Genomic DNA, 26773 nt, shown 5'->3' on the forward strand with positions numbered 1-26773 from the left:
GCAACACCTCAGCTACCTTCTAACCACCCGAACAGCACACGAACATGTTAAAATTATAATAAAAATGAAGAGCATTGAACGTGACAAGGACGAGGTTGATGATAACGTTTATACCGATGCTAATGATGATTCTGCTGCTGCTGCTGCTGCTGCTGCTGCTGCTGATGATGATGATGATGATGATGATGATGGTGATGACAAACATATTGATGAATGAAAGCACAGGTTTAATAGATCTGAGTTTTGATCCCCACCGCTTAATGTTCGTGGTAAGAATACGTATTTAAAGAACGTCTCGAATCGGACATGGTATCAACAAAAACTGCTGAGAATCTATAGTAAGGCCATGACTAAAATAAATAATATTGTTCCAGGTCTGAACCTTTAAGCCTGATTAAAATTTCACGATAACATCCTGCTCTTCCTATACTTTGACAAGAATTAAATAAATCAATCTGTACTGTACGGAATAGCTATTTATACTTGACATGACATTGTTTTCTCCTTTACAACAAACGTTCCTGTTAATGATATCGTGTTTCTTTCGCACTGAAAACTGTTGAACCACGATTGACACAAACTTATCACAAAGCATTCCTTTTTCAAATGTCGTAGTTTACTAACATATCGATTGACGCTCAATTGACGTATTTACAATATCAATCATTTTAAAAGAATGCAAGATATAAGGAGCACCTTCAATTGTTTCAAAATACGAACTAATCAAACTTTTGCTTATCTGATTACAATATTAAGAAATAAGTAAACTGCGCTCTGCGAATGTCAACCAGTGTGGCATTTTTAAGGTATCAGCTTTCAAGACACACATATTTATATTCAAACAGCAATAAATCGCGCTCATTAAAAAAAATAGACATATGTGTGATTTGCCGAAACTTTAAAACATATATTTGTTATTTTCTACCAGTTCGGATTATAAATCGGGTAATTACACATTGCAACCAATGATTCTGTATAAGTACAATAAAATAAAAGCATATCGATTTATAACAATCCTATTATCTATTTGTGTTTCTTAATACCTTTCTTACTTGAATCGAAACGGATTAGCATAACTTAAGATTTGAAGCTCAAATGCATTTCTCTATATAATCTCCTTAGCAATAAGGAATTAAAATATCAACATAGGCAAAAACGTTGGGTAAACAAGCTACATACTTGTGATCGCCATTAATGATTTGAGGGTCGTATTCTATTTTCATAGTCAGTGTTTTAGGTATATGAAAAGGATAAGAATTAAGTGCAAGAAAGTGTTCTGGACTATGAATTATTTGTGTGTGTGTGTTATACGGATCCATCTTTGATCTGATTTAAACAACATTGATACTTTAATAGTAAGACATGTGTGCTGTGTTATTTACCAGTTGTTTTAGAAGATATTTCGGTAAAAGCCAAACATAAGTAGTTACTTATATTGACGACAAAGCCAAACTTCAATAAGGAAATTTAATCTAGTGTATCAAAATTAGTGACAGGTTTCAGATATTTAAAGTCAATCCAAGCAGAGTGGGTTATCTTCTTGCGCGTATTGCATATATTTATATCGACGGTTTGAATTTTCCTATTTTAGGCAGAGTTTCGAGCTTACAAAGCTTACAAAAACCGTCCACGACCAAAGACTCCAAAGGTTCCATTAAAGCCCAAAGTTTATAAAATACCTGGAAAGAAAATCTCAAGAAAAGAGTTACAGAACAAAGAACGATTCAACAGACTTAGTTTAGTGCAGAATACAAAGCCAAAGATCGTTAAGAAAACTGGATTAACTTTGCGAGAAAAGCGTGAATTAGAGTCCGATACCGAATATAGAACATCAAATCGACGTGAATCTAACGTAAGCCACGTTACGCTTCACACAGACCGATGTAATCTACAGAATAGACAAGCTAGTGTCAGAGAAAGTAACGCTAAAGCAAGCGAACAAGCGCATCTAAACGAGCAAATATCAAGTGTTTTAGGAGATTCTAAACCTACTTATCCATCGCCGGGCTATAACGGAAAGAGTGGACCTGAAAGTCCATCGAAGGCACAGCCCGTTAACTTCCATAAAAAGAAAAGGGACATCCGAACGGCAGAATTCATCGTAAACAATCTTAAACAGCAAAAGGACGCAGAGGAAGCATTTCAAAGGAGGCAAGAACAAAAACTAAGTAAAAGCAACACTGTGTCACCTTTAAACAACATATCGTATTCGCAAAATAATATTGATGAAGCGGTTGTAGACAAATACAAACATAACAGGCGATCTATTATCGGTGATAGGATAGACGAAATGGCGGAAAATCAAACACAGGACAATGATGAGAACTATGGTGAAGAGCACTATCAAGATCAACGCGACCCATACAATCAGGGTGTTGAAAATGGTGAGGAAGAAAATCGCTATGACAATGGTGAGGAAGACAATCGATATGACAATCGCGAGGAAGAAAACCGCTATGACAATGTCGAGCGAAATGGATACCAAGACGAGCAATATGATAATTTCGTAAGTACCTGTATTAAGTTTATAGATGTTCAATTTCTGTTTCTGTTTTAGTTACGAATGCACTTAACACTTTGAAGACTAGGACACTTCTAATCTTATGATACCTATGCTGGTCCCTTTGCTGTTAAGTGGATACGGACCGGGGTTTATAATCGATCCACTTTTGACCATGTCGGGACTTCCATTTTGCGTATATTTATATTCGCAACTGTCCTTGTAAAAAAAAAACATTTACAATGATTTGTCAGGTAGAAAAGTTAACGTATTTCTAAATTGACACGTATGTACTCTAACTAAAACTGCAATTATTTTGGGTACCGGTAGGCAAACCCTTTATTAGTTCTATACGGTACGTTTGATGAAATATAGTATTTGTCATTCAAACTGAATCAAGTAGAATTTCGTTTATAATTTGACAAAGTAGGAAGTGTATTTTTTATTTGGAGTTTTGAATGTTTCTTAAGGAAGAACAAGTTGTTCCCTATTTAATTAAGCAGACCGTCGTCTCAGTAAGCCAGTGTGTGTTTTCGCCATATGTGTAAAAATGGTTATGTCCCGTTCTGTATTTAAAAGAATGACTTTCTAAGTTTGTTTTACCTGATAACCCACTATGCACTGTTCAGCAAGACAGCATACTACAAGAAAGACAATTTAACAGGTATCACGACAAACTAGTTGGACAATTTGATAAATTAGGACACCGCTGTTGTCAAAGCTATCTAATATTAAAAAGTAGCCACCCGGTTGGCTTAAAAGCTTGATAAATCTAACGTGATAATCTCCAATCACCTTTGCATCTAAGTAAATCTGTTATCTGAACTATATATACTTCATCTTAAGGCAATTGAGACAATACGGGCATGCTGATCCGAAGGTCGGTTAGCTGAGGGTTTATGGATTTATAAAAGGAATTTAAAGATTTCACATATGAACTTGGTGCACGGTGGTCATACAAATTGTGCAGTTTAATCGAATCCTTAAACTTAAAATAAGGTCACAAACGAAATTCGCTAACATCAAATTCCACACCGACACATACAAATTAAATATAAGATAATACACGCCGATGCAGATTTTGACATTAACAACTGTATATGCGTTAGAACAGATATGATGTACATGTATTGTGTAAATGCTACATACAATGTACGCGTTTATTTAACAATCTTTCTTTTTATGCACGCATTTCCGTGCGTTATTTAATCTCAAAATTGGTCATAATATTGCCATTCAAATCCATATATTTACAGTAACGAATGGATGTTGTTTTTACAAACAAATACACAATCTTTCTTACAATAGACAGCAAAATATTTCATGACTTTCTTTCCTTGAAGTTTATCTCAAATCGTATTCATGGTCGCTTTTGTGTAATTTACTAAATTGAGCCAATAAAATGTCCCGTATCACTGACATATCTGTAGGTAATAGCTTAAAGAACGAAAAATCACGATTTATTTCAAACTAGTTCAAAGAGCCTTGATCATGATTTGTTTGTTCAATGAACTAAAAAGCCTTGTGTAAAATAACTATATGTATTATGTTCTGTCAAATAATATTAAAAGTCGATTATGTAAATCAATAGTCCTGAAAAAATTGACCGATTATTTATTTAAATCAGTCATTAAGAAATAACGGGTTTTGATTTAAAAGGTTATACAAATTGCATCTTGATACCTATCACTCTTCAGATTGTAATCGTGTGATATGTGTGCCAGATTATGTCTATCCACTTAATCGCACAACAATAAAGTTGTACATTTAAAGCAAATAATTCAGTCAAAGAATCTCACATATCCTGATATTCAGCTCTTTTTCGCGAATGAAAGGTTTACGAGATATTCGCTCGAAAGATAAAGGTTGTACGTACCGAAGGTATATATGGCAACCCGATAAATGATCTGGATGTCACATGTAAACTTCAGCCAGACCAGAAACAACCTCGTATTGACAACCAAAAAGTTTATTAGATAGTTCAGGCAAGTTAAATGTTAGGCTGTTGTTATACTTGGTATATTGGTTTTTGGTGAATTTTCTTCTTTTTGAAGGAAACTGTTTTTCTGACCATGGTGTTGTTTAGAACATGACATAGTTGTATTCCTTGTGTATATTTATAGTGCATATAGCGTTTTGTTTTAAAAAAAACTTGTAAAACTCTTCGTTAAAAGCAAGGCTTCTGAATAATAGGCTGTGTCGTGCGGTTATCAACCTTGTACATTGGTCCAACATAAAATATCTTATCGTTATCGGACATCTTTCTCTCAGCTTACTGGGCAATGGTTAAGTGCGCAGTTTTAATTTCAGCATTGTATTGATCGCAATAGATACGGATCACAACTCTGTGTCGACACTGCGACCACAGCATGGTGCCTATGCACATGAATATAATAACCCTAAGTCTTTTCATTACTGTCAAATAACGAAAAATTACAAAGGGGCGTTTGCATTTAATTTGGAATGTAAACTCTGCTCTGGTCCAAGAACTATTTTGTGACCATTACCCGTTGATAGATATACACTACTCCCGCACATGCTGATGTCAGCACCGAGCGTGCAATCAAAGCAATTTTATATAAGACCAACTCACTCAACGATTGGCCTAACAGTCTTTAGCATGGCTCTTATGATGAGTTTCATTGATTACTTTGTAAAACATTACGAAAATAAAACATTCTTAAAGTAGTGTTGGATATTGTAGAAGGGTATATTGAAGTTTGTAATTGTTATTGTGCTGTTTTTGTTTTCATTTTGTACTGACAATTACGGTAAACTATCCCCTAAAGGTATGCAAAGGCGTATGAGCAGTTGTAGTTCAAAGAGAAGCAGCACATTAAATTGTAAATCTATGTTTGAAAGCTATGTTTAAATGAATTTTTAAAGCATATAAAATTCACAAAAACCAGATAAAAAGAGAGCACAGTTTCCAATATTCTGGTGTGCTTTTTTTGTTCAATTTATCGGATGAAAATGATTAGCCACTCGATTAATCAAAGTAGAATGACATAGACCAGTGATCCGAAACATTAACTAATCACGGACATAATTGGTGCGGGGCGTATTTAAATGCGGGTTCTTATCTTGCGACGCGATTTTTTCATTACCTGATATCTCTTTTAAAACTTACGCAGGTGAACGATTGTAAATAAACGCGAGACACGGAGGTCGAAACAATTTATTTTACGATATATATCCTGTCATTAGCCTCTGCTAAATTTTACATAGTTTTGTGAAAGATTACACAAGCCTATTCTACTGCTGCTTGTTTTACACTAGTTCAATATTGACAGTTCTAATTGGAGAAGTTATTTATTGGATAGTGAACCGCTAACCCTTAAAAGTGCTCGTGCAAATTGCGGATTTAACGGAGTTAAATTCACGGTTTCTTAAAAACCGGATAGAACGCTACTGTGATATTTTTGTACAATAGAAAAATTCCGAAGACCCGTGTGGAAAAAGGTCTTTTGGAGAAAGGAACTTCATAAATTAAGAAAATTACATCGAGGAGTAGAAAACATGTTATTAACGGATATGCATTAAGCAAACGTGTTTAACGATAGTGAACAAACGGACGTGCCTCATGAACAGATTTCGTTTGAGCAGCATATCATTTTATTTCATTTTAAATCTGCATGAAACTGACTCCGATGGAAAAGATTTAAAGAACCTTTTTTACAGCGAAAACGTCTTTCTCGTGACGTCATTGACAATTCTGAATTCTTTGCCTTCATTTTAATACCAGTGGAACTTCTTGCTCATTTCCGGTCTTACGAATAGCCAGACTCTTAAATGTATACATTTAATCAATACGTATTGAACATCGATATACGTTGTGTTTTTTAATTGCGTCTACCGGGGTAGAATTCATGCGAAACTCTCCGATAAAATTCTCAGGTGTTATCGTTCAATGTATTTGTTTGTCGTCTGAGGCGAATGGCTGTCTTGCAGTTTATCGTCTGCAGCCTGGCATGTTTATCTTTTAAACTGTCTTGTTGACACAGATTATTGCGATAGTCTTGATACGTGCGTTTGTTTACTGGAAGGAAATATACAATTATGAGTTTGGTTAGTACTTAATTACTATCCTGTGTAAATGTATTTCTCAATAAATATATAAACTGTAAACAGAAAATTTAAAATATGAATCTTATTTTGTAAGTTTTGTATCTTTTGTTTCATTCGATATGTTTACAAAAAAAGTCCAGAAGTGGATCGTCATATCGAGTTCGTTATTTAGGTTTGTGAGTCTTCTAGCATACTGGATTGCATTCAAAAAGAGCGCTAGGAATGTTGTATATGTGTTTTTTTTAATATGTCTTTTGAACAAACTCGTATTTTTTGTATTCAAGTTATAATTCAATAGATCATTATGTTATAACCCAAGTATTTCAACCGTTTGCGCTAAACATTTTTCTTTTTGGTTTTTAATTATATTAATGTATCATTTTTTAGGAACTAGATCGACTTCCGCCCATCGACGCGGGCCGGCAGCGGAAGCAACAGCCAGACCAGTCGTCCTATGGCGCGCATAGTTACCCCGGCCGGAAACCAGTCTATGTAAGAAAACAGTTCTATTTCGATATAATTAAAAGTTTCACTGTTTTTTATACGAAGAAGTCCTAAGCACCCACCCGGTGTCTTAAATAGTTTAACCCGAACGCATCCTGTCTTTTAGTGTTCAGTGATGATGACGAAGTAACGCATCATGTCTTTTAGTGTTCAGTGATGATGACGTAGTAACGCATCATGTCTTTTAGTGTTCAGTGATGATGACGTAGTAACGCATCATGTCTTTTAGTGTTCAGTAATGATGACGTAGAGCTTAAGAATCCCTTTTTAAATATTTTATTTAAAATTCCTTAAACTTGATATAATACACTGGATAAAACGATTTCTCAATTGAAGTGGCGGTTAAGGGCTTTTTAGGTTTGTGAGTCTTCTAGCATACTGGATTGCATTCAAAAAGAGCGCTAGGAATGTTGTATATGTGTTTTTTTTAATATGTCTTTTGAACAAACTCGTATTTTTTGTATTCAAGTTATAATTCAATAGATCATTATGTTATAACTCAGTGATTAATGCTATCAACATGGAATATCGTGTTTTAGAATTGTATTATTAACAAATATGTTACCACATCACATCGATATGCTACAAAGCGTCGTGTTTAATAGTAATAAGGTTTTTATGACATATATATTTTGCCTATGGTTTGGGCATGCTTTAATGTTATTGGATGCTTTTCCATAAATTACAAGCGTACCGTCAATAAAATGTGGCCCCAGTACGTTCATTACTTAAGACCTCAATATAGTGTTTCAAATCAACATTATTGTCGCTTATATGCTACATTGACACTGTCTTGGTTTTCTATTTACGTCCTTATTTTTTGTTTTGTCTGTGAATATTTTGAAGAAAAAAAGAAAAGGTGGGAAAAACTTGCGAAAACCATCGACGTCATGAAAAATAACAAAATGACGTCATTATAGTGTTTGTGTCGATGCGGAAATAAAGCGGCTTTAAATTCGACAATGAACTATTGATGGAGAGATGAACAAGATTATTTGATGATAAAAATTGTAACATTTTGCTCAAGGAAGTGGCTATCATATATTTTCATATAAAATCTTTTAAAATGGTATTCATCCATTTTCGAAAAATGAAAACAGTATTCCATGTGTTTCGAATCAAATAAACGCACCTTAATTCGAACTTCCATAGACACGGACGAGGGGAGTCAGTATGAATGCCAAACATTTAGAACGTAACCGATCTTAAACAAATACACTTCAAACTAAAATAATACCTACGAATTTGTTTAAAATAGGCTTTGAAGAAATCCGTTCTTAAGCGTACTATCAGCAAACAAAATGACATTTGCGAACTATTGTTTGTTCATCGCGATCTTCGAATTCGGTGCGACCAACGGTATTAGAAACCTTTATTTTCCTGAAGCCGACACTTGAACACTTGCATGTGCTTCATTATTACCTCTGTTTGAAGTGATAGGATAAGACTTTGGGCTCCGTTATTCTTCCATTGGGTTATTTATATAGTTTGCTAGATGGGGCATCCATGATAACGTTTCTTAGCTCATTTATTCATCTTAAGTCATCACTTTAATGCGCTCACGTAATCGCAAATACCAGTACACAGAGTTTATTTGAAACGTTTGCATATTTGTTTTGTTGTTTTTTATAGCGAACCTCATTTAGTTAGATTTTGTTTTCAAAAAAAAGAACATCCAGATCCCACCAAAAATTAAAACAGTAAAATCAACTTTCTTGATATTTTACAAACAGATCCTAATTTCGATGTTCTGCTTATAAGTGAATTCGGTAAGGGTGCATGGCTACACTTCTTTAACCCAGTTCCTTTTCAAATGGTCCGTACGGCTGGAAAAGCAAATATTTTCGTTGTACGAGTTTATATAGCTTAAACCAAAAGTATTTTCTCTTGAAAACAGACTTACCCAAACCCGGTCTGACTATTGTCAGGCAGACAAACACGTGACTTTTTGTTTAAATCAAAATGACATATTTTATAAAATAATGTTCTACAACTGTTTCCATATTGTAGGACCGGCTCTATGACCCGAACTTCCGGGAGCGCAGAAGTCTTCCTCAGCGACCGGAAACAGTTTACTACAGAGACTTCAAATCTCGACCTCCGAAGAACCTTGAGCACGTGGTGAGCTTAATTTATGATATACAATTAGTGTGTGAGAGTCTTGCACTTTTACTTTTGAGTATTCTAAAAAAATATAAAGTCAGGTAACAGAAAAAAATCGGCTCAGAATAGAATGGATCTTTCTCACCAGTGTATAAATATTAAGGTCATTTGAGGGTTATAGCGGCTCTCCGGTTAGTACATTGGTGGGTACACGCGATTCTTACCTAGGCGACCCGGCCTCAATCCCAGTTCCATAATATGTGCCTGGAGTTAATATGGTGGTCATCATACCGGACAGTTTAGGTTTTTCTCCGGGTACTCCGGCCCTCCCCCAAAGCACAAAACAACACTACAATTCAATATCCTTCAGTACTAACTAAATAGCTGGAAATGGCTTCTAGAATTTAAAAACAAATCGCAAATACTTTCCTGAGTCTGGTAAGTTAGGTATTAAATTAAATAAGTAAATTAGGTAGGAGTACTGGGGTAAACTCCATTTCCCCACATTCTACAGCCTCATGCGCAGGAGGACCTCTTACATTTTAAAATACACAGGAGGGTATAGTAAATATTTCACCCCGAGGCTGAACGCTGAGATTGAAACTACTCTTCGAGGGGGCATCCCAAATGATTTATATCATATATATGTATGGATTTTATTATACCGAAACTTTTTTTTAACAAGTCAATTATTTGATGGTCTGTTCAACTTGTTTTGGCGTATGTATACAGCGGTTCGCGTATTTTAAAGTACTCATGAAATATGTATTAGCTTAGGGATTTGCATGATTTCAATACATTATATTTGTCTATACATGCACTCTTGAATTGTGAAAACAAGTGCTGCGTTGCGTATGTGCCAAGTACGGTTAACACCCTGACTCTGTTGAATATTGTTTTCTGACATTTATTGCTTGTCGACACTTCAAGGTGAAGAACGTTTTCATAAATTATACATGAAACACTTGGCCGATATGCCTGTACTTCATATTTACGAGATTGTTATGCAGACTGAAACTCTTAAGCGATGCGATAAACCCGCTTGTTAAAGTGTATACTGAATTTAAAGTACATTGTACTACCAGCGAAGAAACGAACTCTCACTTGAAGGCAATTAATTTAAATTGAACAATTACTTCAATCAGTGCTACGAGCTGTAAAAGACCGTGTAATTATTAAATTGTAGATAGTTAGGGTGTTATTTTAAGTAAATAGTATTGACAAGTCCCCTGCAATGCCATAATTAGACCTTTTTTAAGAACAAGAAAACGTGTATCCTATTCATTTTCGGAGATGAAGATGTAATGTGCATAGTTATTCGTGCTTTATTTGTAAAATAACGTAAATATGGACTTTCTAAGCCACGACGCTTAAAATTATCATTATGTAAACCAGTTATCTTTAGGAACCGTTTGAAATAAAGTACTTTTTTTTATTTGGAAGTTTCAAAATGATTCGTGGAATTCTTAAGGTAAGAACATGTGATAGGGCTTTCTCATTTAATGTGCGAGTGGTTTGTTGTAGAAACTAATCTGAATCACGCTCTGGTAAAGTCGGATTTAATTCTTTCAGTGCTGGAACCGAATTGTGAAGGCCTTTGCAAACAGTTTGGATCCCGATAAGACACCACAGAACGTGGCGTCTCATCAGGATCCAAACTGTTTGCTATTTTGATAGTATTCTCTGAAAAAAATAGACGAAAATGCTGATTTTAGAAATTCAGCAGTCGACATTTTAGCAGACGACAAATTTCCCAGCATGCAAAGGGTTAATTCATATTCGTAAAGAATCGTCCCCTATTAGCATGTGCAATCCTCATAGGCCCTATCTGGAGTGATATTATGCGCATCTAACATTATATAGGTGTCTATCGCAACCGTTGTTTATTTTTGGTGTTTTCACTTCATGTACACTTATATTGGTTAATGCAGCATCAACATACTAAAACAATATCCCGGAAAGAGAAAAATAATGCATTTGAATATCAACCGTACTTTCGTTTTCACAACTGACGAGACAGAAATTATTCGATGAACGATGTGAGTCTAAATGTAGTTTTCATGCAGATTCGTTCATACGACACAAAGACACAGTTTTGTTTTACGGATCATTTCGGCTTAGAGGACTGGGTGAGTCATGTTAAATATCGACAATTATATATATTTTTTATAAACAACTGGTAGCAAGATGAGTTGTAGATAATTTTTCATTCATCACATTTTAACTAAATCTGTTGACCTATTAAATGGGGCCTTTTCACAGATTTTGGCATATTTTGAAGTTTGTCATAAAATGCTTTATATTGATAAACATTGGATCTTAAAAGCTCCAGTAAAAAATGAAGAATAAATTTTAAAAAGGAAAAACAAGTAGCCGGTACCAGGGATCGAACCAGTAACCCCCGGAGTCCTGGAATTAGTCTGAAGTAAAAACGCATTAGCCCTCTCGGCTATTCCGCCGGATATACACGGTTTAAGTATTTTATACTGTATATAAGCAATCTTCGTAGTTTCGTAAATTTTAACGACAACAACAGAACTCTCCAAATTATTCAATCGTTTCGCGTTGCAACGCTTTATAATTTTTTGGTTTTCAAATCGTCAAAAGATACCTATAATGGCTATATTGGACTATGGTAAATGTTCAGTAATAGTGTTTCCTCACAAATATCATAACTTAAACGAAAATTTGCGAATCTGAAAAAACTTTTTTTCAATTTTGTCAATTTACCAAACCGTGAAAAGATCCCTTTAATTCTTTTCAGCTCAATTTAACAGTGAAACATGCCCATAATATCACTTTAAGGCTGGACTTAATTTTCGTTTAAAAGAAACTTCCTTAAACGAAAAAGTCCGTAAAAGAGCTCAGTGTCGTTCCACATAATCCTGTGCGTTTCTGGAGCTTGTTGTCCTCATGGCTATATAATTTGTATTAATATATTGTATCTAGTAGGACAATACTAACTTGTGTATGTCTTATTTATTTCTATTAAAGTTATTTCATTTTATCGCATTCGTTTTTTTCTTACTGAATTATCAAACAAAAGCTTGTAATGTACTTTCATTTGTCCAGTCTTTTCCCTTAAAGATCTAAATTGTTTTTGTGCTCCTTAACCGCCAATATCGTTTTACGAATATTAATCTGAATCATCGCATTGGTCTGTGGTTACTATGTAGATTATATCTGTTACTATATTGAACCTTTGATTAAGCCAGTCCCGATATTCCGTTAACCTCGCAATTAAAATGTTTTAATAACTGATCCATTTTTGGTCAAGGCTATTTATGAAATTTTCAATTGAACGTGTTTGCTTATCGTTTTTTCATAATCCCGATCGTCTAGTGCAAAGAGTTCTTAAAGTGGAATTGGGGACTCTGCTATGGCTACTTTAAGTATCGCATTACAAGGTTGTTCTTGCATTGGTAGCGAGAAACACATCCTTTAGTGAGGTCACCGACATTCAAAATATTTGTATTTCACAAAAGAGCAACTCAAATATTGTTAGAAGCCATCATTAAGTCGGTTTCCTGATGGCAAAACTGTGAAAATCAGAGGCGTAGAGAGGGTGGGGCAGGGAGGGCAATTTGACCCGGGCGCCAACATAAGGGGGCGCCCGAAAATGATTCATTGTATTCGTGTTGGACTAGAATGTTTAGTGCCAGACACCAGTCTAGTACGATAGAGCGAACGGGTGAACATATAATTAAGAACCGGTTCAGAGCTGACCAGCAGTCCTGTTCTGGAAATACGACCGCAAGTCGTCCATTTTGAGACTAAGCAATAACAGAGAAGGACTTGCTTTTTATAGAGGATCTTTTTCTTAGTTTTCTTTGAAGATTGTGAGAAATTCGTTGTACCCACGCGTAAGTAGAATAGTTTTGAGGAAGGCTTAATTGATCCGAAAAGCATTGCCGAATTTCATTGTTTATGTTTGGTTAACAAATTCCAGCCACACATAAGCATACAGTTCTCAAGCATTTCGTGTAACTAAGATATTAGGATCACTGTTAAGCGGGAATCTAAAACCAAATGGAGAGTGAGATTTGAAGATGTTAAAGCAAGCTTTGATGGATTAAGGGAACAGCTGGAACTGCTTGAGAAACTGAAATACGAATCAGTCAAATGATGCAGAGACATTGATGTTCTGGAATTCAAGTTTCTCGTGTCAATCTATTTCTGGAACGACATTCTCAGAAGATTTTGTTGGTTTAAACAACTTCTTCGGGATCCTACCATGAATTTCAAGGATGCAGCATCTGCATTTTTACTGGATGTTCACAATCTTGTTAAAGGCGAATACGCTTCGCAAAAACTGCTTCAATTTGGCAAATTTCTATGACAATAAATATATTGCGAAGAACAGTTCAACGAGCTTTGAGAATGTAAACTGTTACTTACACCGAGAGGTGATGCCTTACCATTGACACCTTTGGAACTTATTTCTTTCATTGTGTCGTATGGTGATATCTTACCCGATTTGGCAAATTGCCTATTGCTCTGCAAATTATTTTAGCAAATCCAGTAGCAATAACCAGTTGCGAGCGTTCCTTCAACAATTTGATGACCATTCTCTCACACATGTACCTAAGGGTATCGATGGCACAAGATCGTCTCCATGATCTTGCACTTCTCAGTATAGAGAATGAAACAGAATAAAGAATGTAATGCTATCATTGACAAATTTGCGGACATGATGACAAGAAAAATCAATTTAGTATTTAGTATGATGCATTTTTGGAATTGGCGCATGAGTTTGCTGTTGATGTAGAATAGCCGTTAATATCGTTTCTTTTGTCGTTGTAGAATTTACATTTAATTTTCTCCAAATTGGTGGCTTTTTAGCTCACCGTGCTCATGGTGAGCTTTTGTGATCGCCTTTTGTAAGTCGTGCGTCGTCAATATTTGCCTGCTTTGGTGATAGTGCTTTTATGTACATGTAATAATGAGTATCGACTTATTTGCTCTTTTGATGGCAACGAATACTGCACTACAATGTTTCACGGGGAAGGGGGGAGGGGGGGGGGGGCGGGGCGTTCAATTTGTACATTGTATCCGGGCGCCGAATACTGTCGCTACGCCTCTGGTGAAAATGCTTCTACAAATTAACTTTAGAGTCCAAGGTTAATGTGTTGGATAGAAATTGTAATCATAAACAACACAAACAATTTTTATCAAGCAATATAAATGTTTTCGTTATCGTACTTGTCTTGGAATTTCCCACTCATCTTTCCTTAAGAACTTAACTTCAGTTGGAAAACATCTTACTAAAAATTACATAGACATTCAAACGTTTAAACGATCCCTTTTATTCTTTTATAGAAAAGCAAGTTTAAGGATCCCAGCTACTATGAGCCTCGCGGGGAGTACGTCTTAGAAGAGCCCGACCCTGGGGCAGTTCCTTTCAAGGCGCACCCGCCGAAGGAATTAGAACACGTGGTAAGTCAGGATGTGGTGTTTTAAAATAAGTCATAAATAATGACACAGAAGTGAACAACAACCGTGATAAGTGCTACATTAGAAACGTCTAATATTGATGTGAATGTGTTACAATATAGAATTACAGACCACGTGATATTGGTCTTAAGAGTATGAAAATACTTGGTATATGGTTGATGTAAGAACTGTGGTACATGTATATGACTAAATAGAGAATTTAGACTCGAGAGCGTTTATATAAGCCGTAGGCTTTCGATGCAATCGAGCTAAAATAAATAGGTTTAAACTAAATAGAGAATTCCAGTCGTCCAGTCGTTCTTTGTGAATAAAGATTTATATCACGTGGCGTATGCATGGTTTGTTTATTAAAACGCATGGTATATTACTAAATAGAGAAATAAATCATACAGTTAATGAACCAAGAATTAGAATACGTGCTAAGTGGCACATCACGTGTCTACAGAGGTTGAGCATGTCATTATTTACATTACAAAGAATAAGGAAAAAGTGTACAAAATGCGGTTTGCGACTTAATGGAGTAGTTAAGCATGGATTAGATCACCATGGTTAAATTGTGTGCATAATAATGTCTGAAATAGAACAACATTCATGCACTTTTTTCCGATTACGCTTTTCATTTTCCCGCAGCAAAGTCGACTTTTGAATCCTAAGAAGGAAGTACCGGAGCAGCCCGGAAATGAGCGAGCAGTCGCCACGTTCCACGCGCAACTGCCGCAACATCTAGGTCACGTGGTAAGGTCCGCACGTGGTTTGACACGAGTACATTAAAATGGTAGCGTGGTAAAGTAGCAAACCTCGTGAAACATTGCTGTCAATATGCTTTGTGTGGTATGCATATAAGAGGCGGAATAAAGTTTCCTTGTTATGGGAAATTAGGCTTAATGTACGTGCGTCAAGTATCGTCGAAGAAAAGCCTGTGCAGTCCGCAGAGCATACAAGGAACGTCACTTTTCGCTTTGTATTTTTAAAGGTAGTTTCTTCTTAACAATAATAAAGTTGATGTGGAAAGAGTCGTCCCTGATTAGCCTGTGCGGAGTGCAAAGAGTAATCAGTGACGACACTTTTTGCACACTATGCACTTAGCCCAGTGTTCCCATTGATGGACTCATATTTTCTCATAATTCTTAACTTCACTTCAGCAACCCAGGATCTACGATCCCAAATACTTTGCCGAGAAGCCCCAATACGAGGAGGAGGTGGTGATACCGCAGTTCAAGGCCAGACTGCCCAAGAAACTGGGCCACGTGGTAAAGTTGTTCAGTTGTATAAGTTGCACGTGAAACACAGTCCTATTCCGAAAGCGTCTTTATTATGAAAATATAACAGGTAGAGTCCAAATTTAATATCAGGAATTTGAAGAAACTTACCTTGCTTGTCAGCTAAAACAGAAAATTTGATATACTTTAACAACGCGTTTTTCATCATTAAATTTATTGTTATAGTGCTTAAAACGTTTATTAAATTGGAGCCAAAGAAAAGTGTTCAATTTTAGAAACAATGGTAAATACATTGAGTAACCATCAATTTCAGTAATTTACTATTAGAAAATATTCGGTTATTTAGGTCGACAGAAAATGTGCAAGCCAGAAATGCGTGTTAGCTTACTTTGAACATATACTTCTATGATCGTTTATCAATAAACTGACGCGATATAAATGCTACGTACATTATAATGTTATAATTGTTGATTTCCTTTGTTTGTTTCAAAATGGTGATCACCAATCAGTTGGAGTTAATGTACTGATAATTTCTTACAGCAAAGTCGAATATTGGACCCAAAATACTTTCAAGAGAAGCCCCAGCCGGAAGAAGAAAAAATTGACACCGAGTTCCGGTCTAAACCTCCGAGGAAGTTAGAACACGTGGTTGGTATACATATCTACGTAATAGCGTATGTTAGTGGCTAATGCAAATTTGTTTTTGGATTTGTTGAATTTAAAGGATTTGGTTGATTATTCGAAAGCTTGTTGAGTGCTATCAATGCACGGGTTTACAGCTTGTATTTGTTAAGAAAGGTCTATTGATAACATTGGGTTATCAACAATCCATTGCTACAAACGAGTAGATATAATGTCATTATTCACTTTTTTATTGTTTGATAAGGAATGACTTGATGGTTATCAAGGATGTAAAGTTTCCAAATACACAGCCACTCTTTGTTTTCAGTATAAAAACTGTTTCCAAAATGCGCACACATTCTAACTAAACATACATGGAAAATATAAAATTTACTTTTGAAACGCGGAAGTTGAAACCCAGTAATCTTCGGATGTCTTATATGTCGTTAACATAGGCTTGTGCGTGGATTTAATATAAGGAAACACACGTCTGAAATAACATGTCATTATTTTCATGTTAACTTTGTGCAAATAGACAGATATCGTTTCTTTTCCTCGTTGAGAATTAAATGTTTGCAGCACGGGGTAATTATTTGAAAATATTTATATTTAAAGTTGAACATGAAAATATTTATCACTTTGTGATATGTAAGAGTATGTCTTTAAGTACAAGAAGTTAATTTTTGTATGCTCCGCGTTTTCTCCTACGTTTATAGCCTTTGTTTTATACGTGGTTTTTTTATGATTGACAAAGTAGGTAAATTTCAGAGTACGGGTTTCAATTGCTTTCATTAAGCACACTTCTCCTGTAAATGCAACATGTTTGTACTGGGAATGCTGGCTATCATCCAAATAAGTCGGATTTTCCTATCCAGTACAAATAATCTGCAAGTTCATATTAAGCACAGAACAAACACACTTAAGATATAATGCTTAACCAGATTATTGAAAAACAATTGTATAGAGCAACTAAAATAAAGCATTTTATAAGGGATTAAAACAAAGTATGAAACCTACTGAAATTTACGTCAATTTTGTAAGGTATTTCATGTATAATGTGTTGACATTAATCGGATTGTGGTATTAAAACACAAATGACATATGTGCCTTATAGCACGAATGAAAAGGTTATGTTCTATTGAAAAATAATGTTCTTTAATATGTTTAATATTTGGAATAAATCCAAAGCTCGGGTCAATAATAGTGACATTAAAATAACATTAGGGAGAATTAAAGTGATGGTATCATTTTCATGTGCATAACTATTCAGTAAATATAGTATCAAAAAGATAAATTGGTACTGAGCGCATCTTTTTCATGAAGCCATCATGCCTCAAGAAAGAGTTCATCCACTTTTATAACATAAGTGACTCCGTCAGTTGAAAGTCTCCACTGACTCGAACACAAGCGCGTGACCGGTCGTCGATGAGCCGACTTTTTGAACATCGTGTGTCTTATTGACATCGCACTAATCTTTTCTAAATGATTATTAATGTTGTTAATGCATTGATACATTATATACGCAATTTTATTCACTTCTCTTACTTCAGTCTTAAACTCAGCGCAAGTGTTATATGTTTGTTTAAAATACAGTCTTAAGTTAAACATGTCGTAAGATGTTTATTCAGACCGGACACATGAACCCAAACCAGAAAAACATACTCCAACACAAGTATACATTCTTGCAATGTATACCAATTTATTCAATGTAACGATGGGATTTCAGACAAGTCGTATCCTGGAGCCCAAGAAACCCAAGCCCGTGCCCTCTGAAGACGGTGATACCTCTCCCGTACCCAGCTTCCGGTCTAAACCCCCTAAATACCTGCAGCATGTGGTAATGCACATCATCGAACTTGTACCGTCTAAATCCTTCGTGTTCATACGTCCTTTATTCTAACCGCCATAAAACCTTTGTTTACCTTCGGGTTACGTTGCTCGCTCGTCGTCATCTTTTATCTCACATAATACATCAGCCATTCAAGTCCCTGCATCATCTTTTTGTATTCATCAGATATTCCCATTCCTTATTTAAGTGTATAAATCAACAGTTCATGTTCATGACTTTTTTTGTTGTATGGGTGAGTAATGTTCACGCATCTTCAATCTGCAATCAAACGTTATTACATTCTTTGGTCTATTTTCTGTCGTCATCATGCGTTATCTCTGAGTATCCATCCTTGCAAATGAAAATTATTCTCTTATATCTTAGAATCGATTATGATTCCGTGTTCATGAACAATATATGTCCTAACTTCGAGTATCAATCATCTTGGCAGGTTATGCATCAGATCGCTCTTATTTCTGAGTATCAATAATCCGTACAGTTTCACGAACCATTTCGTTCTTATATCAGAGTATCACTAATTCATACAGGTTTATGAACGAGTTTTGTCATGAATAATATCTGTCTTACTTCTGAATATTTTAAACATTTATATAGTTTCATGAACCATTTCTTCCTTATCTGTTTGTTTAAATCATATATCAAGGCTTATGAATTATTTCTCTTTTATCTGTGAGTACCAATCATCCATCAAGGCTTATGAATTATTTCTCTCTTATCTGTGAGTACCAATCAACCATCCAGGTTTATGAATTATTTCCCTCTTATCTGTGAGTACCACTCATCCATCCAGGTTTATGAATTATTTCCCTCTTATCTGTGAGTACCAATCATTCATCCAGGTTCATGAATTATTTATCTCCTATCTGTGAGTTCCAATCATCAATACAGGTTCATGAATTAGTTCTGTATTATCTCTGAGTATCAATCATAAATAAAAGTTAATAAATAATATCAATCTTACCTCTAAAAATCAATCAACCGTCAAAGTTAATAAATAATATATGCATAAGCTCTTGGTATCCATCATTCAGAAAAGTTAATAAATGATATCTGTCTTATCTTTGATTATCAATCATCCATCAAAGTTCATGAACCAGTTCTCTCGTATCTATGAGTATTAATAAACGATTGAGTTACACATATCATTAATGTTTATTCATTCGTTATGTTCATGACTTATTTCTGATAATTAATCATTTTCTCAGTTTCTTAAATTGTCTTTTAGAATTGCGACATCCAAGCGGTGCTATGACTGTTTCTTACCAAAGCTCTATCATATCCATGCCACAATTTCACATCATGTTATAATTAGCCGTCCAGTTTCATACATCGTTTTATTGCACGTATCCGTGTTGGTTATGCCTTCTGCAAGAGTATAAATTAGCGTTCCAAGTTCGCGTATCATCATAAAGTTCCTTAAATTAACCACGCATTGTAATGTCGACACTCTGAATGTTTATCAACCTCTTGCATGTCGTTTATGTGTCTTTCTATGTCAATTTCGACTGTGTGTACCTGTTCATATTCTGCTTCTTTCAAGTCCCATTGCATCATTACAATTCTTCCATTCATATCTCATGCAAGTAAATAAGTGCGTCATTAAGTAGTAAAGACATGCTTTTATCTCTTCGTGGAGTTTCTTTTCAAGTTCATGGTCGATAACTCCAAAATTATTCCTAATAATTACAAATTTTGTTCATATTTAGAGACTATTTATTGTAAATAAACCCACCCCATAGTTTTACCCGATTCTTCTCATACATAACATTCTATTCAGGCAAGTCGTATAAAGGACCCAGCATATTACGAGCCCAAACCAGCCCGACAAGACGACGGGGAGGAGGTCACACATAATGAGTTCAAGGCCAGACTGCCCGGGCACCTGCAGCACGTGGTATGATGTCATTTCTTTAAAATCAGATGATGTCATTAACATCAATCAGTAGACGTAATTGTCACTGTTCAAGGTCACATCTTTCATAAACACAATCTCTGCCGCAATTCTCTTGAAGGTGTTTTTCGTGTCCTCATTGTTATTGTAAATTGATATCTGCTTTACTGTTATCGTCTGCTTTAAAAGGTACGGTAATCGCCCACACATGCATGCCGCATTAAAGAGTTTATCTTCAAAGAAAAGCACACTTGATCTGACGATATCACGTTACATTTATTATCAATAAGACAACTATGCACTTTTAAGGTTTTTTTGGTGTTGTGCGATTTAGTAACATGTTCTTTATTTTACAGCAATTATGTTTAAATGTAACATGTATGTATTTGTGTCGATAGGAATCGCGATTTCACGACCCAAAGTACCTTAAAAAGAAGTCTTCCCCGATCCCCTTCGACGAACGAGAGGCCCAGAATATGAACACGGACTTCAAATCAAAACAACCGAAAGCTTTACAGCATGTGGTAGGCGTTTAATCATGCGTTTTTAAATAGGAATATGTCCTTGTATAGAAGTTTCTTATAGAAGTGCTTTTTCAAGACTTAATCAACGAAGAATTAAAGATGTCATATGTTTTATTCACAACGGTTTGTAGCATTTCACAAGTAACTGTATATTATATTGTCGTGAAAACAAATATAAACATGAAACCGGTGTACACAGAACATTTCAAGGGCGACAACTGTACAATTTGATTATACTAGCATTGTTAACTGCCTAGATCACCACCCATAAAGGGCGGAAATAATGCAAGATGAAAATATAATTAAATACTAGTAAGTAACTTCCTTTTTAATCGTACAGCAAGGGCGAGGATGCACTGTTTAACTCATTCGACGTCTTTTTGCAGCAAAGTCGGTTTTTCGACGAATATAAGTCCACATCACCCCGATATGAGCCGCCATCAATAGAACTGAAACAGAAGGGCAACATTGTCGTGATCAACGTTAAAAAGGATACAAAGTAAGTACCGTGCTTAGTGAAATCTTATGACTGTATTTTTCAAAAACAACACATAATAATAATTATATGCTCACATCTGTAAAACATCATGTGAAAAATTATTCACACACCACAGTTTAGTTATTCACATGTTCTGGTTTTTGTGAAGTCATCGAGTGAGATAGAATTATTTGTACACATACCAAGTTCGAAACCTTTCACATTCTTTATAATTAAAACATGTGACATATGTTATATATTTTATCATGTGTGTCAACGATATGATTTGTGAACATTATGATATTACAATTCTTAACACTTGCTTATTTCTCTATTCAGCTAAGTTTATTGGTTTTAATGTGTATGCAAATTTATACCTACATTTAAATTTATACTTCACGCGTCAATTGTCATGGTTCTGGTCTTAACATCGTACTAATCTCACCATATGAGCAACACCATGCTAAAATGGGTGTTATGCCAAATACGACCAGAGTAGCCCCATATTAACCTGCGCAAATGAGAAGTCTGGTCGCGAGCTACTCTGTACGCAATTGCGAAGTCTGATCGAGCTACTCTGTCCGCAATTGCGAAGTCTGATCGAGCTACTCTGTCCGCAATTGCGAAGTCTGGTCATGAGCTACTCTGTCCGCAATCGCGAAGTCTGGTCATGAGCTACTCTGTCCGCAATTGCGAAGTCTGGTCGTGAGCTTCTTTGTCCGCAATTACGAAGTCTGGTCGTGTGCTACTATGTCCGCAATTGCGAAGTCTGGTCGTGAGCTACTCTGTCCGCAATTGCGAAGTCTGGTCGTGAGCTACTCTGTCCGCCATTGCGAAGTCTGGTCGTGAGCTACTATGTCCGCCATTGCGAAGTCTGGTCGTGAGCTACTCTGTCCGCAATTGGGAAGTCTGGTCGTGAGCTACTTTGTCCGCAATTGGGAAGTCTGGTCGTGATCTACTCTGTCCGCAATTGGGAAGTCTGGTCGTGAGCTACTTTTTCCGTTATTGCGAAGTCTGGTCGTGAGCTACTCTGTCCGCAATTGGGAAGCCTGGTGGTGAGCTACTATGTTCGCAATTGCGAAGTCTGGTCGTGAGCTATTTTTTCCGTTATTGCGAAGTCTGGTCGTGAGCTCCTCTGTCCGCAATTGGGAAGTCTGGTCGTGAGCTACTCTGTCCGCAATTGGGAAGCCTGGTCGTGAGCTACTCTGTCCGCAATTGGGAAGTCTGGTCGTGAGCTACTTTTTCCGTTATTGCGAAGTCTGGTCGTGAGCTACTTTGTCCGCAATTGCGAAGTCTGGTCGTGAGCTATTTTTTCCGTTATTGCGAAGTCTGGTCGTGAGCTCCTCTGTCCGTAATTGGGAAGTCTGGTCGTGAGCTAGTCTGTCCGCAATTGCGAAGTCCCTGGGCCGGTATTCATAAAGCACCTAAGGTTTAAGGAGGAAATTTTCTTAGTTATCAAATAATTTTCCTTAGGTAAGGATTTCCTTAACTTTCGTATTCATAAAGAACCTTAGGTTAATACTTAGGTAAGATTTCCCCTTAAAAACTAAGGCAAAATTATCAAATTTTGTCTGTGCGACGATTCGTACTATTGTCATAACCGCTTCTCCGAAATCTATAATTAGGTAGCAAAATGGCGGACACTTGTTTAGCGGAATACGTGGTAATCAAATTGAACGGGTTTTACTAGTGTGAATGGTGGGTATTTGATACAAAAAGGATATATATGTGAGGTTTACGGATTCGGTATGTATCGAAACAGTTGCCACGTCATTTCTGTATCGATAACATACTTTTCTCGTCGACCTTCTTTTCAACAACAATGAACATATACATAGTAAAATCAAAAACCGAATGTTAATTCGTAAAAATGTAAAATAAGTACCTTTTAGTGATGAAAACACGATAAAATTATTCAAGTGATGAAAACACGATAAAATTATTCAAATACCAAACGTCGTCTGCGTGGTCGCCATTTTTAAGGATTTTCTGTGAAAGTTAAGGTAGGTATGCAACTGCCTTACATTTTAAGGGGAAAACGCTTGACTTAAGGATTTTTCTAATGTTAATTTCTTTATGAATAAGACCTTAGTTTTTTTCTTAACTTTGAGGGAAATTCCACTTAAAACTAAGGTTATTTTATAAAACTAAGGTAAAATTCCACCTTAGGTGCTTTATGAATACCGGCCCTGGTCGTGAGATACTCTCTCCGCCATAATGCCACTCAATGTTTCGCTGTCTCAGCGGACAAGGTCCATTTTCGCAAGGCGCGATACTACTCAAACTTTGCTAAGAATCACCCCTAGCTAGATTCAGCCAGCGTCACGCATCAATGATAAATCAATACATGAAAATAAAATCAAAAACACACATTCTAATATCAAAACCTGCAAAATAACAATTTAAAGTGAACGTAATCCAAAATTGAAGATAATGTGAAAATAAAAAGTGATCCTTAGCAAATTTTGAGTAGTATATTAAACAGTAGTCAAAGTTATCCTACCCATCTCATACTTTTGAACACTGTTTCAAGCTCCCTTACGTTGACTTCCCTTCATGTTATTGTGTTGCTTAGTTTTTCTATGGATTGTGCATGAAACGAGTATAACACGAACTTAACATACTCAAACACGTTTTGTAGACCCAAGTCGCAGGGGAACAAGGATCGACAAGAACGTTCACGGGAGGTTAATGGGTATTCAGACAGTAGCCGGGAAATTTATTCCGATCCAAGAGAATATAAGGTATTCTTTCAAACAATGCCAGAGTTAGAATATGCGTAAAGTTTCAAAATTAATATAACACGAATACTGAAACATAATGTAAAATATAGTTTTGTGTTTCATAGTAAGAAAATAATACCCATATATACAATTATTATTAAAATAACATCACTTTATTTATAAAATATATTTGTTTGAGGTAAATGAAAGAAAAAAAATCACGTTCATTTTTCAAAGAGAGACCACTGTAACAGTTGTCGATTAATCACCCAACACCATTAATGTGAAACTCGTTTGCTTATTGAATTGAATGTCCGCATGAGATTAACAATAACACCGATATATACACTTACTATTTGTAAATGAACCTCGCTCTAGGAAAACGGGGCTTAATGCATGTGCGTAAAGCGTGGAAAGGACATGCTTATCCTGGACGAGATTTGACACGCATGCAATAAGCACCGTTTTCTCAGAGCATGTCTCAATTACATTAAATACATGACGTATTAAAGGGGCCTTTTCAAAGATTTTGGCAGGTATTGAGGTTTGTCATAAAATGCTTTATATTATATATGTAAACATTGGATTTTAAAAGCTCCAGTAAAAATAACAAGAATAAAATTAAAGAAAGGAAAAAAGTAACCCTAACTGGGCTCGAACCACTGACCCCTGGAGTAAAAGTATATCGCTTAGACCACTCGGCCATCCATGCTCATACAATAATTGATAAATTTGATGCTCTATATAAGCAATCGCCGCAGTATCACAAAATATAACGACAAAAACAGAACTCTCCAAATTATTAAATCGTTTCGCGTTTCAACGCTTTATAATTTTCAGGTTTTTAAATCGTCAAAAGATGCATATAATGGGTATTTTAGAGCATGGTTAATGTTCAGTATTACTGTTTCCTCACAAATATCATAACTACATCGAAAATTTGCGAATCTGACACTTTTTTTTTTAATTTTGTCAATTTACCAAAACGTGAAAGGCCCCTTTAACTTACTGACGACGCATCTATTTACAGTCCAAAAACAGACAACAAGGGAGAGAATCGCCAAGAAATAACGACCATCAATTAGCTGAGAAGAAGGAGGTCAAACGATGGAAGCCGCCAAAGAAACCGAAAACAGAAAAAATTAACAAAGAGTTTTTTGATTCCTGGGCCATGACACCAACTCACGTGGTGACGACGCCTGTCAGCAAAGGGAGCGAGGACGTGTTCTATAGAAACCGACAGGAAGTTGCGAACATGTGGGACGGTTTTGTGAGATCCGTCAATAAGACTGGAGTAAAGAACGCGGTCGGTTCCGGTCGACATTACAACTGAGGAACTACATTATGTGCTAAAGAATTGGATTTATTTTATACTTTCCGGTGGTTTATAGAGAAATATTAGTGAATTAAAACTGATAATTTCACTGTTTCAAACAATGAAAATTATCAGTGAAAATTATCGATAATTTTCACTGTTTATGTTAAATGACGTCATTTTTTGGACGAAATGACGTCATTTTCCCAACGTAATTCTTTAGTTAAACTCTTTAACAATGTATATAAACTGTGAAATAAAGCATAAAATAAAAAGAAAATTTGTTGGGTTCGGTGGATTATCGATTTTAATTCACTCGAGATCATATAAAATGTATATTTTCACTCGTGGCTGCGCCACTCGTGAAAATATTATTTTCTATGATCACTCGTGAATTAAAATCGATAATCCACCGAATCCAACAAATATCCTCTATTTATTTAATTGTGTTATCATATTTTTCGAAGCGAGTTCGTGTGAATGTAATGATTATGTGTTCACATGTTGCGCAGCGCGTTTGCGGACACAACATGTTGCTGAGTAGTTTCTTTAGCCCTATCAAGACAGAATCAAATTACGAAATACAGATAAACGTGTGCTAAACCTATAGTTGTATTGGAACACTGTGGAAGGAATAATGTTTAAACCATGCGCATACAGTCATATGGGGTCATTTTGTCATGAACTCACGAGGTCATGAACTCACACTCTTGAATTTCTTAGCGATGCCTTAATTCCGTGTGTTACTATCAGTTAAACATGTGATGAATGCGCTGTTATTACAATTGATTGTTTCTCATGTTTTTCATAAAGATAAATAAGAATAAAGTGATTAAAATATGTCTCTTTTGTTAGATAAAATATACAAAATGAGTATCTTATACAAAAGTACTTACTCGATTTGCTCCTAAAGCTTATAGGGTGGTGCGGTGATCGAGTGGTAACGCTCTGGTCTACCATTCCAGAGGCCCCCGGTTCAATTCCCGGCCGTGGCACTGGAAATTTCAGAAATGCTTCAAGTGTTTCCCACCCAACTAGAGATGTACTGGTATGAAAACCAGCTAATTCTCGCGTGTATTGGTGCTATACACTGAGCACGTAAAAGAACCAAGGTATCTATTCGCAAAGAGCTAGGGTATCGCACCCGGATTCCTTGTATCCAAATACTGTCGCTTCTGCTTGTTGTCTCTTCAGCAAAACCAAAGGACCCCTTTAGAAATAAGTGCTTGCACTTTCATGGGTTATCCTTTCCTTGACCGCAAGGTCAAAATAAATACATACATACATAGCAATCGTATAGAAATTATTCGGTAAATAAATGCCAAATCATTTCAATAAAACTTTTAATGTGAAACATGAAAGGGGCGCTATTCAAGTTGATAATTAGTTAAACAATATTATCCTACTACTAAATGATATTATAGAACGAAACTATAGATGGTATGTAAACGTGTACTTTACATGTTTTCGTTGGTTTACATGCATACTTCATGTACAAAGCGTACTATTTGTTTGGCCTTTAA

At 35.8% G+C, this 26773-nt stretch overlaps 1 protein-coding gene across 3 annotated transcripts; it reads left to right on the forward strand.

Annotated features, from left to right (window-relative positions):
- Nucleotides 1-1591: 1591 nt before the first annotated feature.
- Nucleotides 1592-26090, forward strand: LOC127875455 (uncharacterized). 3 transcript variants are annotated; one of them, XM_052420514.1, is made up of 14 exons: nt 1592-2506; nt 6956-7060; nt 9083-9193; nt 14495-14611; nt 15260-15364; nt 15772-15879; nt 16390-16497; nt 18197-18307; nt 20097-20213; nt 20609-20734; nt 21121-21233; nt 23854-23956; nt 24966-25296; nt 25685-26090. In XM_052420514.1, exons 1-13 carry the CDS (start codon nt 2291-2293, stop codon nt 25266-25268), a joined length of 1743 nt encoding a protein of 580 aa, XP_052276474.1. In that variant the 5' UTR covers nt 1592-2290; the 3' UTR covers nt 25269-25296; nt 25685-26090. The 3 variants fall into 3 exon arrangements, with proteins under 3 accessions (XP_052276474.1, XP_052276475.1, XP_052276476.1); XM_052420515.1 differs by lacking the exons at nt 1592-2506; nt 25685-26090 and adding an exon at nt 5642-6568 and having other exon boundaries at nt 24966-25655; XM_052420516.1 differs by lacking the exons at nt 1592-2506; nt 6956-7060; nt 9083-9193; nt 25685-26090 and adding an exon at nt 11171-11304 and having other exon boundaries at nt 24966-25657.
- The last annotated feature ends 683 nt before the right edge of the window (nt 26091-26773 follow it).

Source organism: Dreissena polymorpha, chromosome 3, assembly GCF_020536995.1.
Source record: "Dreissena polymorpha isolate Duluth1 chromosome 3, UMN_Dpol_1.0, whole genome shotgun sequence".
Lineage (NCBI taxonomy): Eukaryota > Metazoa > Mollusca > Bivalvia > Myida > Dreissenidae > Dreissena > Dreissena polymorpha.

What these genes read in the sequence shown, in the direction of transcription:
- LOC127875455 (XM_052420514.1), top strand. Translation starts at nt 2,291, where the DNA reads ATGGCGGAAAATCAAACACAGGACAATGATGAGAACTATGGTGAAGAG. An exon ending in CCAAGAAACTGGGCCACGTG is followed by an intron (nt 15,880 to 16,389) that starts GTAAAGTTGTTC and finishes AATTTCTTACAG; the next exon opens with CAAAGTCGAATATTGGACCC. An exon ending in CTAAATACCTGCAGCATGTG is followed by an intron (nt 18,308 to 20,096) that starts GTAATGCACATC and finishes CATTCTATTCAG; the next exon opens with GCAAGTCGTATAAAGGACCC.